The 19,711-nt window shown below is 37.1% G+C and overlaps 2 protein-coding genes across 3 annotated transcripts; one reads left to right on the forward strand and one right to left on the reverse strand.

Moving 5' to 3' along the window:
• Positions 1 to 3,217: 3,217 nt before the first annotated feature.
• LOC108665975 (katanin p60 ATPase-containing subunit A-like 2) lies at positions 3,218 to 13,787 on the forward strand. Of its 2 annotated transcripts, none has more exons than XM_047880992.1 (16): positions 3,218 to 3,424; positions 4,445 to 4,527; positions 4,756 to 4,826; positions 5,544 to 5,667; positions 6,127 to 6,263; positions 6,726 to 6,821; positions 7,048 to 7,119; positions 7,668 to 7,824; positions 8,222 to 8,357; positions 8,665 to 8,774; positions 9,054 to 9,222; positions 9,883 to 9,995; positions 10,930 to 11,126; positions 11,993 to 12,164; positions 12,414 to 12,513; positions 12,899 to 13,787. In XM_047880992.1, the coding sequence occupies exons 2-16, from the start codon at positions 4,468 to 4,470 to the stop codon at positions 13,036 to 13,038; spliced, it is 1,854 nt and encodes a 617-aa protein (XP_047736948.1). In that variant the 5' UTR covers positions 3,218 to 3,424; positions 4,445 to 4,467; the 3' UTR covers positions 13,039 to 13,787. The 2 variants fall into 2 exon arrangements, with proteins under 2 accessions (XP_047736948.1, XP_018008275.1); XM_018152786.2 differs by lacking the exon at positions 3,218 to 3,424 and adding an exon at positions 4,019 to 4,065.
• A 1,428-nt stretch (positions 13,788 to 15,215) lies between these two features.
• Positions 15,216 to 19,489, reverse strand: LOC108665969. The gene is made up of 4 exons (XM_018152780.2): positions 19,414 to 19,489; positions 18,834 to 18,974; positions 18,415 to 18,647; positions 15,216 to 18,109 (listed from the first exon to the last, which is right to left on the reverse strand). Exons 2-4 carry the CDS (start codon positions 18,960 to 18,962, stop codon positions 17,857 to 17,859), a joined length of 615 nt encoding a protein of 204 aa, XP_018008269.1. The 5' UTR covers positions 18,963 to 18,974; positions 19,414 to 19,489; the 3' UTR covers positions 15,216 to 17,856.
• Between the last annotated feature and the right edge of the window lie 222 nt (positions 19,490 to 19,711).

Consider the following 19,711-nt stretch of genomic DNA (forward strand, 5'->3'; position numbering starts at 1 on the left):
CAGTTAAAAGATTTGTAGCTGACAAAATTATTTTTTCAAATTTTTGATATTAAAAAAATAATTCCAAAATCATTTCTTTTGTCATTTGATTCTTGCATTGTCATCAATTTACACAAGTGTGGGAAATTGCAGATCGATAGGATAAGTAGAAGTGTGTTGAAGTTCGATTATAATATTTGTATCAGACAGACAGACAGACAAACAAGAAGTGAAGTTAAAGAGAAGTGTTGTAAAAATCAGATAAAATGTGCTACCTTAATAATTTATTCGTGGTTTGCAACACTTCAGCTCTCAAAAACTTCAAATTGTTTGTTTAATAAAACGACGCTACTTAAATCTATAAAGAAAATTGGCTGTTATATGTAAACATCAATAAATACCGCTTTTGAAAGATCAGCATTTACTTGTACATGTTGACTCTTTTCCTCATTTGATCTGCAATTAAGCATTTTCTTTCATATTAACTTATTTTATGCAGTAGTTGTTATATGCCCAGTGGTCACATTTCAGAGTATCAGGATTGGAGCAGAGAGGCGCGGGTTCGATCCCAGCTCTGTGCGCCAGTTTCTGGTCAGAATCGGCGAGGAGGCCGGGAAGTTGTGTTAACGCTTGACTTACACTATACATCGTTATCTCAGGTTAAAAAAAAATCAAATTAAGTCAGCTACTTTAAAAATTTATTTGAGGTTTGCAACACTTTTTACTCAAAAACTCTAAAATGTTTATTTAATAAAACGACGCTACTTCAATCTATATAGAAAATAGGCGGTTGCATGTAAATATCAATAAATAATGCCGCTATTCAAAAATTTGCACTTACTTGTACTTGTTGTTTCTTTTCCTTATTTAATCTGCAATTGGGCATTATATTTCATATTTTTTTATATGCAGTATAGTCGTTCCATTTAAAGCTACTTAAGCCTACCCTCGGTTGCATAGTTGTCATAGCTTTTCCATAATTTAGTTTCTCGAATCCCATACTATGTTGGGTTATTCCTTAACGCTCAATAGGACCTACCAGTCAGGGCTGACTATATTGTATAATTTTTGGACTCAAAATCAAGATCGCTGATGAGGTACTCGTGTAATCAACGCTTAACTTATGCACCGTTAGCGCATGTGTACCTGGACAGCTGCGCCGTAAGTGAAAGAGTCCCAGGGTTAAAACATGCCACAATAGCTTCGCTTCCCAATCGCCAACAATCGTTTGGCATTTACAAAACTAACAATAGCTCTGCTTCTAAAACGTTGGGAGTTTACAACATCTACAACAGCAAAGACGCGTTCATTGCGATGCAGTACGACTTGCGACTCGGTTGTTTTCATATGCGTTGTGCTATTCATTATGCATTAATTGGCCAACGCATTTAACTGAAAATTTATAAGATACAAGCTGCCTTAATACTATTTATAGACCAAATTAATTGTTTTTACCTTGATACCTTGAATTTGCAATTTTATCTTTTATGAATTAATGTTAATTTTTAAATAACAATTATTAAAGGAATTAACGTAAAAATATACACGTATTATATTGTGTGAGTTGAAATTTATCCAATGAAATTCTATTAACAGCATTAAATTTATTGCAAATAAATGTGAATGGCTTCTCTTCGTAGTCTCATTTGTCAAGCTATACAAATATTTGATGCCTTCATCATAATTCAAATCATGAATGTTGAAAATTTTTCTTGTGTACAATTAACTTGGTAAAAAGACCCTGCTCCTCGTCCTCTAAAATCGTTACTGGAGTACGAGTCGCCCATCACGGCAACTACATAAACTAATTTCCTGTTCAATATTTAGATACGATTATTGAACAATTACATATTATATTTAGACACGATTATTGTTCAATACTCAATATTTAGATGACAAAATACGATCTCTTGTGCTCGCATAAGTTACGTGACATAATTTTTGTGAGATTTAAAATTAGCTCTGTGACATTTTTGGCACAATTTTTTTAGCACAACGAGTTCACATCGCTGATCGATTGTAGCAAAAAGTTTCAGATGTACGGGCCATGTAATGATTAATTGTATTCTTGTTGGTTAACTTACATTCGTGCATGAAATTTTACGTTAAAACTGCACCCAATGTTAGAAAACATTGAAAAAATTTCAAACTGATCGCCAATTATTTTAATAAATGTTCTCAAAATTAATTCATTTGTATTTTGAAATCAATAACCTGCTCAGGTGGTAACTAATCTCCACAGGCGACAAACACTCGACGTTCTTCATTTCCATTTAATTTTATCTGGTAAATTAATACAAAATGTTTAAGCCCAGATGGCAAATTTAAACAAGATTCAGATATTTATTACACCCTCCACCCCAACCACGAAATACAGTTGAATTAATATATTTATTATATTATAAAAATGAAAATCTAAGCTGAGCTGAAGCCTTGAGCCTTCTTTCTTTGCCCTAAATTCACGTGGACCGCGTGACGTTGACTCGTCCATAGCCTGGCCAATCAGTACGCAAGTGGCTCCCGCAGTGGCCGTGCCTGTACCGTTCTACGAAACGTATCTCGCTTGTAATTTTCATTATTCATTCTCTGTTAACATTAGATGGCAGACCAGCCAATGTCAGAGTCAAAATTATAAATTTTCAGCTGAATAAATGCGCTGAAAAATTTCTGAGCATTGGAATTCAGAGTAAAATGTCAATAGTAATTTTGGGATCATATTCTTTGCTAATTTCTGATTAGGAAAGACCAAGAGACCAATAATTCGGCGTCGCAGAAAGTAATTTTTGCTTTTTAAGTGAATGAAGAAAAATGTGGAAATTAAAAAAATATATTTCCAAGAATATAATTAAATGTTAATCGTAATCAAAATCACACACGTATCATGTTTCCTCTTGGCTTGATAATATTTGAATGCAAGTTTTTTTTCCTTTAACAGCTAATGATTGTATTAAGTTTCAGTGAAAAATGTACAGAAAATATATATTAAAACCTCCCGACGTGATATAGTATTTAATCATTTTGAATGAGACCTGCGGATTTATATACGATTGAATTGGTACCCGCATTTAAATGAAATATTTAATATTTAATTGAAGTGTTTGTTAAGGAAAATGATTCGGACATTCTAACTTATGAACTATCCGCGAGCTCTGTTTCTTATTTACATTTAAAGTTTGACCCAGACACAATCCCAAAGTTTTTAAATTTCAAATTGACTTGATTTAGTAACAATTAATGTAACCACCCACATCCTTGCAACACTAATTGATCTAAATAGATTTCGTCCCTAAATTAGCCGTATAGATTACCCTGATTAGCTGCCTTGTTGTTCAATATCCGGCGCTGTAGTCATGACGACGGCGTCAGGCAGGCAATGTCGTCCTGATATTCTCCTCAAGTTATAGCATAAAATAAGTGACTTTTTGAGGCTGGTGTGGGAATTAATGTGAGTATAAACGTTACATTCACTGCTTAACTAAAAACTATTTCTTGAATTATACTAATAACGGATAAAATCCAATCCGTGCTCGAAAATAATACGTTCCGAGATGTTTGCTTGATGGATGCGGATTGTTGCCATGATGACTAACAGAAATCGTTGGCTTTTATCATTGATGTTCGTTCAAATTCAGCGATTTTTGGCTGAGTTTTGATGATCTAGGGCCTGTAAAAAATGGAATCTCTATCCTTGGCAGCAATCGAAAAAAAAAGTTTATTGTTGCACTGGCAAAGTTATTGTCTCCACAGTAATTTATAAATTATATGTTCTTTAATCTTATTATAATTGAATTAAGATGCCTTTCCTTATTATTCTTGATCTCTTTTTGAAAATGTGTTCAGTAGTAGATATGCAGATAACGTGATAAGCACCTGCATCTCGAAACAGTTTTCTCGATCTTAATGAATCTGAATCGCGATTAATGGTTCTGTGACGAGTAATGTCACGGAACAATTAAATAACGAGGCGAGGAAAAATTTTTCCGGAATAAAGTAACATGTCAGCAAATTGTCCGGATTTTTATCGCTAATCGGGACAAAACATTGAGGATTTTCTAAAATACGACAACCCTCAAAGGAGTACGAAACGTACGTGATGAATTTATAACATAATTTTTCGATTGTTGTATTCTGTCAACACAAAAAAAAATTTATGAGGTATCAAAGCCTAAGGTTTCCCACATATTTTAGATGATAAGGTTTTGCTTGGAGCCTAATTATATAAAAAATTATTCAATGCTCTTTGTAGCTCATAAATCTCTTTGCTCTCGAATACGTCAATTTTTTGGTACAATTTGGTGTCTCGTGTTTTGCAGAAACAAGCCAACTGATGGTCGCTAATCTGTGAACGAGCATAATAATTTACTTACCCAATTGAATTAATTCTCAGTCATCCAAGTCGTCAAGCATCGATCAAATTTATCGTCGACTTCCCTTCTACATATGAATATTTTTTTCCTATTTCCAGCAATCGAACTCACTGCCGCAGCCATGCCGGGTCCAGCTGTGACTTTACAGAGCTTACGCGCCGCCAGCGTTGCCAGGGACATGGTGAGTTATCTGTGGAAATACAACGTACCTGCAGTTACTACTGCAAAAACATGCCGCAAATAAAAATGAATAAATTTATCCTAATTTATTCGACTCATCGCTCAAGACGAAAATTGTGTATTAAAGCAAGTTATGAACCTCTAAAAGTATGATTATTCGAGGAGTGGGAGACATCTCACTTAATTAACCTTAAGGAGACATTTCACTTAGTGAAATGATTGGTTTCAGGCGGAGAAAAGAGCTGACGTCAGACGGAAGAGCCTCCTGATTCTGGTTCATCACTATCTCCAAAAAGAAGGGTGAGTCGGTGATTAGTTTGGTAATAGCAACAAACTTGGAACTCATTCTTGCCACAATGGGGCAAAAGACAGGGAAATAGTAAGACAGTTCGAGGCCCGTTAAATATGATTAAAAATATTTTTGTGCTTGCAAATGAACAACTCACTCACTTTCAATTACCTCTCCTCACTCTCTTCTTAAATAGGCCTAAAATGATTTTTTCCGTCAAGTAATGAAAATCAATGCTGCTGGAAGCTTAAAATTATATACGAGCTTTTCTGAACTTACAACCATCGCGCTTTTTAGCGCATTTCCTCTTTTATGGGAAAAAAGGCGCTATTGTGCTCGCCATGTCCGTCCGTCTGTCTGTCTGTCTGTCCGTCCGTGACTTCACGTTTTCGTCCACGAGAAAAAGCGCTCTGTCACTCACTGCAGTGACTGCAGTGAGTACTGAGTTACATTTTTTCTGCGCAGTGCACATCATATGTTCTTAACTTCATTAACATTTCTTTATCCATATGTGTCACTTTTCTACTCTTATTGGTCGATGTGTGTCACTTTTCTACTCTTATTGGTCGATATGTGTCACTTTTCTACTCTTATTGGTCGATATGTGTCACTTTTCTACTCTTATTGGTCGATATGTGTCACTTTTCTACTCTTATTGGTCGATATGTGTCACTTTTCTACTCTTATTGGTCCATCGTTAAATCTCATCGCTTTCCTCATTCGCACAGTTTCACCGCGAGCGCCCAGCAGCTCATCGGAGAGTCACGCTTGAGTGCTGAGAACTTCAGCGTGTGTGAAGACAGCGACCTGGACTCAGTGCTAAGCCTGTATGAGAGGTGGTATTGTGATAAGGTGAGTGTGTAGGAGCTTCAGACAATTTCTTTTCTTATATATTAATGAATTGCATTCTCAATATTGCAGAAAAATAATTTAATACTAGTATTGCGAGGTACCACGTTATTTTCCACACGCACTTATAAATATAGTGCATAGAATAGATCTATTGAAATCGCGTACGATTGTAACGATTTTGCTGTGTAGTACATTACGTTAGTACGACTTGACCAAACTGCATATTTAAGAATGAATGTGTGTTATTTTAACCCAAGTAATTTCATATTTTATTTGGAACATAAATACAATTTTTCTAATGAATATTTCTTTTCTTAATATCATTCTATACATTTTAAAATATCCGTAAATCATGACTGCTACATTGTAGCTCTTTTTTCTATTGATGATTGTAGATCTTGCATAATGTATATTATTTGATATTTTAAACTTTAAATTTTTAAATTACCTCTTTTTCAGTTTGAAAGATATCCGCGGTTTGCCAAGCGCGCTACCGAAAAGGTGGGAGATTCGGGGGTGCAAACTCCCCCCAACTCCGTGGGTAGAAAACCTCCCCCAGACCTCACGGAACACAACAGGGTTGGGGGTGATGTCAGGTTAGAGTTCACAATAACACTTAGTAATCCTGTAGCAATAAATTGTTTTTTTTACTAGCCACTCAATCTCAATTTACTAACAAATCAAGCGACTGCATTAGAACTTCGCATCAAATTTGGAAAATCCTACTTTAGTTCCTACTTGTAGAATTTAGATGTTCATCGAAGTTACTTATTTTTTTTAGTTTACCCTAGAAGTTATCCTAGTGCCTCGAATATAGTACTTAATAAATTTTTTAAACTCGAAAAATTTTTACCCAAAAATATTTATGCCGTAGATAGAAATGCGGTAGACTTGGAATCGAGCTTGGCTTTTAATGCAAATACAATTTTTCAAAATTTAAAAAGAATTTTGAACATAAAAGATAGATATTCCAGTCCATTCATTCACTCAATTAGTTTATTTATAATCAATCATATTTAATTATTAATGTGTATATCATCGTCGAACTTGCATTCCAGCAAACGCTCCTTTCCCCGAAAAGGCGCAAGCTTTAATCGCTACAGCAGCGACCCTAACTTATCGAACATCGGCAAAACCTTACCAGATCGTAAAAGGTGAAATGTATATCAATAAGACTTGCTAAAACAAACATAATCATGAGGAATAAATTGTACATAACATTAAATTGATCGTATATTAGATTGACTATATATGGTAAATTAAGTTATTATTTTATTTAGTTATTAGGTGTAATAATATTAAATTGATTGTACATTAAATTGACTGTATATGGTAAATTAAGTTATTATTTTATTTACTTATTAGGTGTATATATTTCAGGTCGAGAGGTAGTCCCGATATCAAGACGCTCGACCACGTACTAGACAACAGACGCAAACACAACTTTATCAGGTGAGAATCCACAATTTTATTCACGGTGGATTATATTAAAATATATAATATCGAAAAAATACATAATCTCGTTTCTTATCCCTAAGCCAAATGTGTCTTAGGAATATTTGGCTATTTAATGAACATCTGCGCAGATAATTTATTTTTTGGAATTTTGGTAAAGTTGTTATAAATCCTTCCCCACTAAGCATAATTCTGCAAATGAAATTACATAAAATTTCTTCCTAGCCTGCTGTGCGACAAATAATAAAATGAAATGTCGATTTTTTTGTATGCTAAATTTGTTATACATGATTGAATTTGTTAGATCTGTCTCATCAAAATGTACAAAGTATCTTACTGCTTTTGTCATGCTTTGAAAGTGGCAATAAAAACCTAACACGTTGGTCAGTTGTTTGTAAACATTCTCTTGTTTGTTTTTCCGAGTTGAAACATTGCTCACGTTAAATTATGATTTTAAAAATCTTTCCCCGTTCAATTCATGTATCTTCAAAGATATTAAAATTACATGTGTAACATGTTCACCTAATTGGTATTCTCTCTCTTAGAAAACCTTTGGTTGGACGACGATCGCCCGGTGACGAAAAGCGTGACCGCACCAAGTCGTCCTCCGACAGCGACAGCGATAAAGGCAACCGCAGCGCACCAGGCAGCGGCAACCGCAGCAACATCAGTCCATTCCAGCCACTCACTCCCGCCAAAATGGTCACAACTTATCTTCAATATCATTGTAGACAATGTAGACGCAACGAGTTTTATTATAGGCAGAGCTGGGCAGCGCTACTTTGAAATGTAGCGGCCTCTACCGCTATCGCTACATGCTCTAAATGTAGCGGAAGCTACCGCTACATCTAATTTGCTTAAAGGCTACCGCTACCGCTACATGTAGCGCGCTACTGTTCACCTCTGAATATAGGTTAATAATGCCTCCTTAGCCCTTTGGTAGATAATAAAAATTAAATACAGACATAAAAGAAACCGCATCGTTGTGATGCGGGTTCTTCGCACCACAGTTTTGAATTTTTTGCAGAATAATCGCTCATCACCCGAAAAACAATCGGTGCAGCAATTGACATTATTAAATGTGTTTTTCGCACACCAGGGTCACCAAATCCTCGACCTGAAGAGCATGATCAGGGACTACACTCGCTTGGAAGACAACATCGGCGACATCGGCCGTGGCAAGAAGCCCGGCGCAGACGCAACGAAGAAGGCAACCGAAGCGTCGCAGAATGGCGGTGAGCAGAAACGCGTGAAGTGTCAAAACTAGCAGTGAATTTGGCCAAAATGAATAATTTCATCAATGGTTTGTATTCTCGTTTGAGTATTTTTCTGGCCTTGACCAAGTTTCTGTTGTGGTAATGTTCAGTAGAATTTTCAATCGCCTTTTGTTTGTAATACAGATACTTTTATCAGAAATCATTTTTCCAATTTATTTGTACGAATTTGCTCTAGAATTTTTCTTTTAAAATGACACTAGAACTTTTCTGCAACGAAAATTGAAATATGAGCATGGTTTTCTTATTTCATTCATTATCCATACAGAAGAAAATGGAGAAGATCTTCTAGACGAGAGAGTGGTGAAAGGCCCGGGATCTGAGATCCCTCCAAGTCTGACAGGGGACTTGAAAGATCTTGCTATGTCGATCCTTAGGGTAAGATCTTAAATATTTAAATACTTAATGGTAGTTATTGGTCTATGTTTTGGAATAATTTTGGTCACTGAATTTTAAAGGGAAAATTAATTGAATTGTAATACATTTTCGTCGCAACATTCCCATCGGCAAACAATAATAATAAATGCATGAAAATGCATATGCCAATTTTCTACCTGTGCTTAGGTCACTAAAAAATTTAATTTAAGAAATTCAATTTGGTCTGGAATATGCATTTAATATCCAATAAAATGTGTTTTCATGATGTTTTCTTAACAGGAAGTGGTGGTTGAGAACCCTGCAGTGAGCTGGGGAGATGTCTTGGGTGTAGAAGATGCTAAGAAACTTCTGAAGGAGGCTGTAGTTTACCCACTGAAATATCCTCAGTTGTTCGTAGGGCGCTTCAAGCCGTGGCGGGGGGTGCTGTTGTACGGACCTCCGGGCACTGGTGAGTCTTTTTAACGCTTTGCAGGTAACGTCGCACATTCCAAGTACATGGTGAATATTATTGAATGCTGCTTGCTAAGTTTTAATTGATACGGAAGATTTCAAGTGAATAAGTTTTCTTCAGATTCTGTTGCTGAACTAGTTAAAATTAAGATTGTAATTAAGTGTTAAATTCATTTTCTCTATCCGAATCTTTTCGTAACCACATGCCAACTTAAGAAGAGTGTTTGGGACTGGTTGGAGAACAGTGCCACTTGACATTATTTCCCTTTGCATGTAAGAAATTTACGCGATTTGTGTATTTAGTGAATTAAAATGAATAATCAAAACTCACCAGGTTCAACTTTTTGCTGATACTTATTTACCCCACACGAACGCAGTACATGCGTATCCAATACTTGTAAAATCTAGTAAATGGATTTCAAGAAATATTATTCATTAGAATCAATCAGAGGCTCAAAATGAACATTAACTTCTCCCCACGTTATTCGATGTACAAACCGAACGAATATTCGTTCAGATAGTAAAGAAATCAATTTTATCCCATGGCAGTTGATGAGAGGATCGGACATTTTTACAACCAAATTGAGCCAATTTATTGAAAATGTTATTTCTACAAAATGTTTGACGTTAGTAGCCTAACATTATTCGATCCTAACAGGGAAAACACTGCTGGCAAAGGCCGTGGCGACAGAATGCAAGACTACATTTTTCAACATCTCAGCAACAACATTAGTGTCAAAATGGCGGGGCGACTCAGAGAAGCTTGTCAGGGTGAGCAAAAATTCCGAGTTGGAAATAATTTATTCTCTCACGATGGTAAGGTAGAATCACTTATAAATTCATCTTAAGGGGAGCGTCTGGGGTAAAATTTATCTCGGCTATTTACAGACGGATCGCTCTGAAACTTGGTACACATATGTAAAAGAGAAATCTAAGACTTTTTTGTTCATGTGATTTTTTCGAAAAGAATGGAAGAAAACGTGAAAATCTTAGAAAACGGCCAAAAAGGGGGTACCGTAGAAATCTATCTCCTAGGATTTTCAAGCTAGAACAGCGAGACACATATCATTCGATGCGTAAAGACCATATCTAAAACTGAACACGGCGGTTTTTTAGATTTCTCATTTTTGTGGGTGTAGAAGCATTTTTATCTCTCACGATGGTAAGGTAGAATCACTTATAAATTCATCTTAAGGGCAGAAAAAGTTATCACTGAAAGTCTATCATCAAAATTTGCATTTACGACTGCTGGTCTGATAACATTATATTTACAAAAAAAATCTGAGCTAAGGATAGAAGTGTCGGCACTGAAAAAATAGGCCCATGGCCTATCGACATCTTGGATGTATCGACATCATCAAGAAATTTTCCTTAGAGCATTTTTTGGAAGAATAAACTAGAGGGCACCGTAGAGGTGACTTCCGGAAACCACGATGGTGAAATGGTAACACATAAATCTTTATCGGCAGTAGCATTATGAAGTCATTAAGAGAAATCAATAAATTAGTATTCTAAAACACTTTTACTTCGCGTGAGTTAGATGACCTCCTTATGACCTTATGATGAGTTCGGGACTTCCTAGTCCCCGGTCAAGCTGAAGCTCCGCCTTCGTCGTCCTCCGTCTCCGAGTCGTCGCTAGGCAGGTCACCCCGCCCTCGGGTCCCGGATGTAACGTTGTAACGTAGGACGTGTTTGCCTCCTGCAGGTGCTGTTCGAGATGGCCCGCCACCACGCGCCCAGCACGATATTCGTGGACGAGCTGGACGCTCTGATGGGCAGCAGAGCTGGCGACCAGGAGCACGAAGCATCCAGACGCATGAAGACCCAGCTGCTGGTCGAGCTGGACGGCCTGACCGCTACCAACGAACACGTCTTCCTTCTGGCAGCTTCTAATATTCCTTGGTCGGTATTGATCCACTTCAAAGTTATACATTTTTTTTTGTTAGCTTCTAATATTCCTTGGTCGGTCTTGGTTGGAGCTCTAATTGTACATTTGTTCAGCTTCTAATATTCTTTGGTTTGATTCCAAGAATAACACAAGATTAAAAAAATTTTTGTAGAATATTTTGTCAGCACCTAATATCATTTAGTTAGATTTTAAGAGGCTCACACGTTTAAACATTTCTTTTAAACAATTTTTCTTCCAGCCTTCAGTTTTTTTTAATGTGATAATCGGCTCCCGATTAAAAAAAAGTTTTTGGACAGTTTTGCAGCCTCTAGTATTTTATGGTTGGATTTTCAGAATCTAACATGGATTTCATAATGCGCCTTTGAAACCTTCGTTAGGCTAAATATTTTTTGGTAGCCTAAAATCCTCTTGTTCAAGAGTTTTTGAATCATTTTTGGCTTACTTATATAAATAACATTTTGAGTCCAACAACCTCTGCGAGATGTAATTGATTCAAGCATCGGAAGATACTGAATAACATTGTATTATCTTAGTAGAGCCCTTACTTCATGGTTGTTTCCCATCCAACCGAGTGTTTTCATACATCGAGCTAATCATATTCTTAGTGTTATTAAACTCGCGGATACCGATAACATTTTATGGACCTCTCAGTAAACCATTGACATTTTTCAAAAAATATCTGGTTGCTAATATTTAAAGAAATTTCGAAACAACCTTTGATCGTTCTTAATCCCTCGAAAATTGTTTTCAATAGCGACATTTTTCCGTCGCAACAGGGAGCTGGATCCAGCTATGCTGCGTCGCCTGTCTTTGTACCTGGAAAATTATTTCCAATAGCGACATTTTCCCATCGCAACAGGGAGCTGGATCCAGCTATGCTGCGTCGCTTGGAGAAAAGAATCCTCGTGCCGCTGCCCTCAGCAGAAGCGAGATCCGCCATGTTCATGCACCATCTACCACCTGACCTGCTGGACCTGGCCGAGGCCGGACACACTGTCAGCACCCACCTAGACTACAACCACCTGGCCCAGGTCATTACTATCATTGACAGAACAATTCAAAGGGCCATTGACGTTTAAATGAGGCCATTGACATTGACGTGAGTGAATTTAGACGGACTGAATCTTTATCTAGTGCATTTTCATTACAATTTCAGATTTCATCTATTTGCATTTCAATTTCAGACTGGTGGATGTAACCTAATACTTTCTAAAAAGTTAGTATTTTTACTTTGCAAAAAGATCTTTCTGCTCTGAATTTTGCAAGATTTTATGTGGCAGATGAGCGAAGGCTACAGTGGCTCGGATCTGAAGATCGTCTGCAGAGAGGCTGCTATGATGTCACTAAGAAAGATTTTCAAAGTATTAGAGGATCGATCAGGTAAGAAAAATAAAATAAAAATTTTGATCCATTCGAATACTTTGCATACTTTATACTTTCTGTTCAATGCCGAACATGCCATGCAAATTTCATTTCTTGTTGGTTAAGAGTCACGCACTTAGTAACTTTTAACGTGGCAAAATATTGTCAGTGACGACAGAGGTATTACGTGAATATACAAATATCAGAAGCAGCGTTTCCAGAACGAAGTTCAGTGTTCAGCGAAAACATGCAACGAAGTTTTAGACTAAGATTCAATCGCATACTTTTAAAATAACAGGCAAATAAAGTGTGCCTAAAATTACTCGTAAAAAAATCCACCATGCCAAGACTTTTGCCGTATTTTAACCTAATTTCCATTTTTAATATGATGCATATTGTGCAGTTGACGACGACGACCTGCCGGAGCTACAGCTCGAAGACATCACCATGAGGGACGTCGAGACGGCGCTGGCGCGGACCAAACCCGCGCAGCAAGACTCCCAGCAGTACATCGAGTGGCATGAGAAGTTCGGCTCCGTGTAGACTGTAGAACTTTCGCAATACAACTATTCATTACTTTTTTTGATAATTTTTTGATAATATTTTGGCTGATGTCACCGATAGAATAACGCTGGTTTAATATAAAAAATATCTTTCCGTACCTTTTAATTAAACGTTCGGCTATGAGCAAAACTTCAACAAACTCAGCTCAAGCAAATGTTCAAGATTTTAGAACAATACTACGGATTGCATTGCTAGGCTATGATGCTCTGTTGCGGATCTGTGACTGGCTGGAAAATTTTTGTTCATTTAAAATATCGACTTTGCTAATAATTCTTGATGTGCGACCGCAGACATTCTGGCTCTAGTTGTCGGGTCGGGAGTTTTCCAAATATGAACAAAATTAGGTATGCTCATTGGACAAGAAAGTAACCCTCATCGCTAATGAAAAAATGTAAACTAGAATCGAGAACAAACACCAAATCACATATTCAACAGTTTGCAGCTTAACATATCAATATACTGTATTTCAGCGTCGTATCGTGTGCTTGAATATTTCACCAAACACATCCGAGTATAACCAATTCACTTGAAATCCAATGGAGTAGTCGGTCTCACTTCGGATTGTTGACAACTGCATAACGTATTACAGTAAGTTTTGTTAAAGCTGTTCGACGTGTTCGTGCTAGTCCGTTTAGTGAAAAGTTCAAGAAAATATGTACATTGGCATTTCCCAAGAGTTTTAAGGGGACCGGCTACCCTCCAGAAAAACTTCTACAGTTATTATCCGATCATCATGAAACTTCACATACATTCCAATAGCTACATTTTTCCGTCGCAACAGGGAGCTGGATCCAGCTATGCTGCGGCGCCTGTCTTTGTACCTGGAAAATTATTTCCAATAGCTAAATTTTTCCGTCGCAACAGGGAGCTGGATCCAGCTATGCTGTGTCGCCTGTCTTTATACCTGGAAAATTATTTTCAACAGCGATATTTTCCCATCGCAACAGGGAGCTGGATCCAGCTATGCTGTGTCGCCTGTCTTTATACCTGGAAAATTATTTTCAAAAGCGACATTTTTCCGTCGCAACAGGGAGCTGGATCCAGCTATGCTGCGTCGCCTGTCTTCATACCTGGAAAATTATTTTCAATAGCGACATTTTCCCATCGCAACAGGGAGCTGGATCCAGCTATGCTGCGTCGCTTGGAGAAAAGAATCCTCGTGCCGCTGCCCTCAGCAGAAGCGAGATCCGCCATGTTCATGCACCATCTACCACCTGACCTGCTGGACCTGGCCGAGGCCGGACACACTGTCAGCACCCACCTAGACTACAACCACCTGGCCCAGGTCATTACTATCATTGACAGAACAATTCAAAGGGCCATTGACGTTTAAATGAGGCCATTGACATTGACGTGAGTGAATTTAGACGGACTGAATCTTTATCTAGTGCATTTTCATTACAATTTCAGACTGGTGGATGTAACCTAATACTTTCTAAAAAGTTAGTATTTTTACTTTGCAAAAAGATCTTTCTGCTCTGAATTTTACAAGATTTTATGTGGCAGATGAGCGAAGGCTACAGTGGCTCGGATCTGAAGATCGTCTGCAGAGAGGCTGCTATGATGTCACTAAGAAAGATTTTCAAAGTATTAGAGGATCGATCAGGTAAGAAAAATAAAATAAAAATTTTGATCCATTCGAATACTTTGCATACTTTATACTTTCTGTTCAATGCCGAACATGCCATGCAAATTTCATTTCTTGTTGGTTAAGAGTCACGCACTTAGTAACTTTTAACGTGGCAAAATATTGTCAGTGACGACAGAGGTATTATGTGAATATACAAATATCAGAAGCAGCGTTTCCAGAACGAAGTTCAGTGTTCAGCGAAAACATGCAACGAAGTTTTAGACTAAGATTCAATCGCATACTTTTAAAATAACGGGCAAATAAAGTNTCCCTTTAAAGAGACGTCATGAACGTAAATATTGGCGTACAGCGATGGCAGTGGTACCATTGGAAAGAGCAGAATTCCAGCTTTCAGATGAGCACAAAAACCGGAAAACGCCAAAATTTAAAATTTTAGGGTAGCCGGTCCCCTTAAATAGACCTCTAATCCTTGTACTTATCTCTCAAATTTACTTCTACAATTGCACCACAGTAACGAAATTGATGTGGTTATCAAGACCGCACTTTATTATTTTGCTCCTCAGTTGTATTTAAATTCTATTAGTTCTGAAAAATGTACATACCTGTCCAGTTTTCACAGGTTTTTTAAAGCCTTATCGAGAAGTTTGACGATTTAAAAATGTAACTTGAGAATAAATTTGCAGATTGTAATTTAGTTTCACCCTTTATTCAATTCCTAATTCATTCCAATTCTTCCACTACTATTCAAACCCATCAAACAAAACGAATTTCTTTCCTAGAACTACTTATTTTCCATTTCAAATATTTGTTCTTCACAAAGATATTAAAATGCTACACTTAGAACACTGACTTCGATGAAGCATTATTTCCGCAAATGAAATTTTGAGGAGTGCGAATTATCCTTCTGTGCCTTATCCAGGTAATTTTTTCACTTAAATAATTCAATACTTACAAATGGAAAGGAACTCTGCAGCGTTGTAGTTACTATAAATATTAATATACATGTATATCTACCACAGTCGGGTAGCTACCATATCACGAACTGAAATAATTTCAACCCTTTAATATCATGCGTTCGAAGAGAAAAATATTAGAACTCGTAGCGTCTCAAAACTAGTGCGTAATCTCCACTGAATTTTCGGTCAACTTTCTGGATGAACATGGTATTCTCAAAGAGGCCATTTTTTCATCCTCATGTATCAGTTAATCAACTAAATTTGGCCAAAGTTACTCACCAACAAATGATTAGTTATGTCTACGAAGAAATGGAGAACATCGGATCTTATATGTGGTGGAAAGAATATTTCACCGCATAGAGGATTGCTGTTGTAGTCACTGAAGCCGATTACATATGATTATTCTACTGCACCACGAATGAAAATAACGACGGCCTGGCAAACACGAAGGCTCTAAACTAAAGCCTTAAAGCGATGCGGCGCCAAGCGTTATATAACATCGCTCGGAAAACTCAGTCCCAATTCAGTCACAATTATCGAAGCTTACAAGATGTTTCTTACTCCTAAGAGATCTGTTTTTCAAATCGGTCGTTACGTAAATGATTGAACAGTGATCTACATCATTAAATTTAATTTCAATTATGAAACAGTTTATTTCGAGTGTTCTCCTTCTTTAAAATTCGGCAAGTTTTTTCTTAAAACATTCAAATTTGCATGAAGAGTAAACTTTCGAATGAATGCTTCTTAACCCTTAAATGTAATGTATGGTGTATATTTCTGCTAATGACCGCGTTTATTTATGAGTGCAGACGCAAAAGAAACTAAATATGCAAGCAAATTGAACTTGAATGGAAATAAAATTTGAAAGCCGACAGCGATAAGGCAAAAGTACGCGTCGCATTTTCACGTACAGCATTTAGCAATATAGTTACACGAAATAATTAAGAAATAACGGTCCATTCTATTTTTAATCGTTGACCAATTTAACGAACGCAACCAAGAAAAATTAAATTAGGCATGATTTCCGTTGTTTACGTGAACCAATAGATAGCAGAAGCAGCATTCTAATTGGAGATGAAGATGTTGTTCGACAGTTAATTGCGCTCTGGATGAGGGCTAGGTCATTTTTTCAATCTAACTCGAAAATCCACTCGATAATTAGATATGGATTGTATTCCTACTTAATTGAAGCGTGGCGATAAAAGCGAAGATTACATGAAACCCAGAGAAAACTTTCCCAAAGTATCTGTCGCAGTACAGTTAAAGGAATATTTACGATTACGTACAAGTTGATTACTGAACAAAAGAGAGAATAGAATTTCGAAAATAAACAAAGCTTTCATTGCACTACAATAAGTCTATAATCAATAAACAATCTCATGTAATTTCCTCGGTGCACGAAATCAATGCAACTCCATTTCTACCGTAGTACAAATAATATTTCTTTAAAAACAAGCAACGAAGGGCGAATACATGATCCTGTGCTTTAAAGAACTAATGATAACATAAGCAGTTACATTGAATGAGAATGGTTTCATGTGTGAATTCATCAGCCAAATTATATGCAGAGATGGAGCCCTGAATTTAATCGACTCACGGGAGGAGAGAGGGATACATCACCGATCAGGCATCGAATGTAGAGGGAAAAATGGAATTGATCCGAACGTCCTCTTACTATCAGTCTTCGTCTATTTCATATTAAACTATCATTTTCCACAACAAGGAGCATGTATTCCTGACCAAATGTAACAAAGTTTTTCCTTCGGCATCGATTGGTTAAATAGTTATGGATTGTATTTCCTGCTCAATTAAATCGTAAATACAAAAGCAAAGATTGCATGAAAACCGGTGAAGACTTTCCCAAAGTAACTGTCACAGCACAGTTAAAAGAGTATCAACGAGTACAAGTAGATTACAAATGAGAGTTTACTAATGTCATCTCTAAGCAAATTGTTCATAAAATGCAATCTGTCCGTTGTACTTAGTTGAAGCAACAAAAACATCGTCAAAGTTTTACATGGAATGCATTTCTTCACTGCGCCTTCATTTATTCAATGATTTTATTTCAATATTCAGTTAATGGTAGCAGAAACACAGTGACAGCCGCTACAAGAAATCACGCCTAATTGATCCTTTGACTAAGAATAATGAGGATCCTTCAATAATAATTCCCAATCCAGAAAAGCTACCGAAAAACCGTAAACTTAACCAAATCCACAAACGCTCTTCAAGTTTGTACCGCGAGACATTTTACTTTGACTCTAGCTTCATTTTCGTTTCCCAGAGCGACAATGCATAAGGGCAATTCCTTGAGAAGTGATTGTGCCTCTGGCACACGTTTGTGTGACGACCAAAGCCTTGAGTGTTGGCCAGCGAGTGGTTGTTTGGTTCCATCTTGCATCTCGTGTACAACCAACGGCAATCGGCATCGTCAACCTCAATAGCGATTTCCAGCTCGTTAGGAACGCCACATGACTCTTTCTTGAAGGCATACGACCAATAGCTGGAATAAAAATTGTCGTCAATGTCATACTAACTTTTCTACCCGTTCAGGTGTCGGTTTACGCGTTTTCATTCTTAACGTCGCATCAATCATTCAAGACAATAAAAACATTCTAACGCAGATGGCCACCATCATTGAACATCACTGTCACAACCGTACAAACTTTCTACTTCTAAGTCATCTAGAGTCATACCACTTGTTTTCAACCTTAAAAGTTGTTTTGCTAAATAGATGAATGACAGTTGCATAAAAATGAATATACCATCAAAATAATATACCGTCAGAAATGCATTTAATTGTTGTACCTCATTTTGTAAATACTCGCGTCACTACTGGACGTGTCGATTCTGCTGCGAGTGAGAGGAGCTGTCTTGGCGAGTAAAACGCGAACGCATCTCCGATCGCTGAAACTCATCTCGTCCACTTCATAGAAGTTCTCACCAAAGCGAGACACAATATCGTACATTGGAATAGTGAAACTCACGTTGCCGTAACGATTTTGAACATCCATGCTCTTCGTTGGCGAAAACCATAGTATCTAGAAAAAATACAGCCAAGTACAGTTGTCAGTTGTGTCATCTTCACGCGTTTAGATAAGTATTATTCACCGAGCAAAAATATTCATTTGTCCCATCTTAACATAAACAACATGCAAATGCTTGTAAATGGATTTGATTCATTTCCAATATAGAACTTTTCCCCTTTTAAAATAAAAATACCATACCTGAGAATGAATTCCATGACGTTTCCTGAGAGTCATCGAGGGCAAAAACTTCCCTAAATTTCGTGTGTTTTCGAACAGGTCCCAGTGTAGGCAGTGGGTAATGGTGTTGATATCCTCGTAGTAAGGCATGCTCAAAGTTTCCTGCAAAAGGAGTGATGCAGGACTAGCGCATTAGAAAACCAAAACAATATCCCAAAAACTATTAAGAATTCAGGTGCACAAAAAAATTGAAGCAGCCCGCAGCCGTCCATTCCAAGGTCATGCTGAAGTTTGGCAAGTAATGTATCTTACTACAAATTCTATTCAATTTAACCACGATAAGCAATAAGATAGAAGCATCATTGCGCACGGAGGGCATTCAAAAAGGGGAAAAAATAAAATTAAATCCCTGCATCGAGATAGTCAATATCATTATCAGACGAGGTAGATATTTGCGATTTACTCCAAGTTTTATCCGACGTCCGCGTGCCACATGTAATCTGCCAGAAATACACATTCACATTGACTTCATAGCACTCTTTAGACTTAGTTTAGAGTATGTGAATATTTCTATGAATTAGATTAGCTGGGTAAAACTTACTTTTCTAAGGTACAAGGCCGTTGGTTTGAGGAAGCATACGCAGTTTACTTGTCAACCCTTCGTCCCTTCCAGCAAGCAACCTTGAACGCTACTGACAGTAACTGACTGTACTATACTGAACATTGAACGAACGCCATAAGATTATAAGTAGATTTATTCCTTTCGATTTAATCAAATATTTTTTCCTCAACCATTGATTGCTTCGACGCTTCGACTTTTTATTTAGTGATATTTAAATATGTAGTTCTCCGGCTTGTGGGTCAATTGCGTAGCTGGCACGTCTGATCAAACATCGTTC

The sequence above is a fragment of the Hyalella azteca genome, unplaced genomic scaffold (assembly GCF_000764305.2).
Source record: "Hyalella azteca isolate HAZT.00-mixed unplaced genomic scaffold, Hazt_2.0.2 contig6753, whole genome shotgun sequence".
Classification (NCBI taxonomy): Eukaryota; Metazoa; Arthropoda; class Malacostraca; order Amphipoda; family Hyalellidae; genus Hyalella; species Hyalella azteca.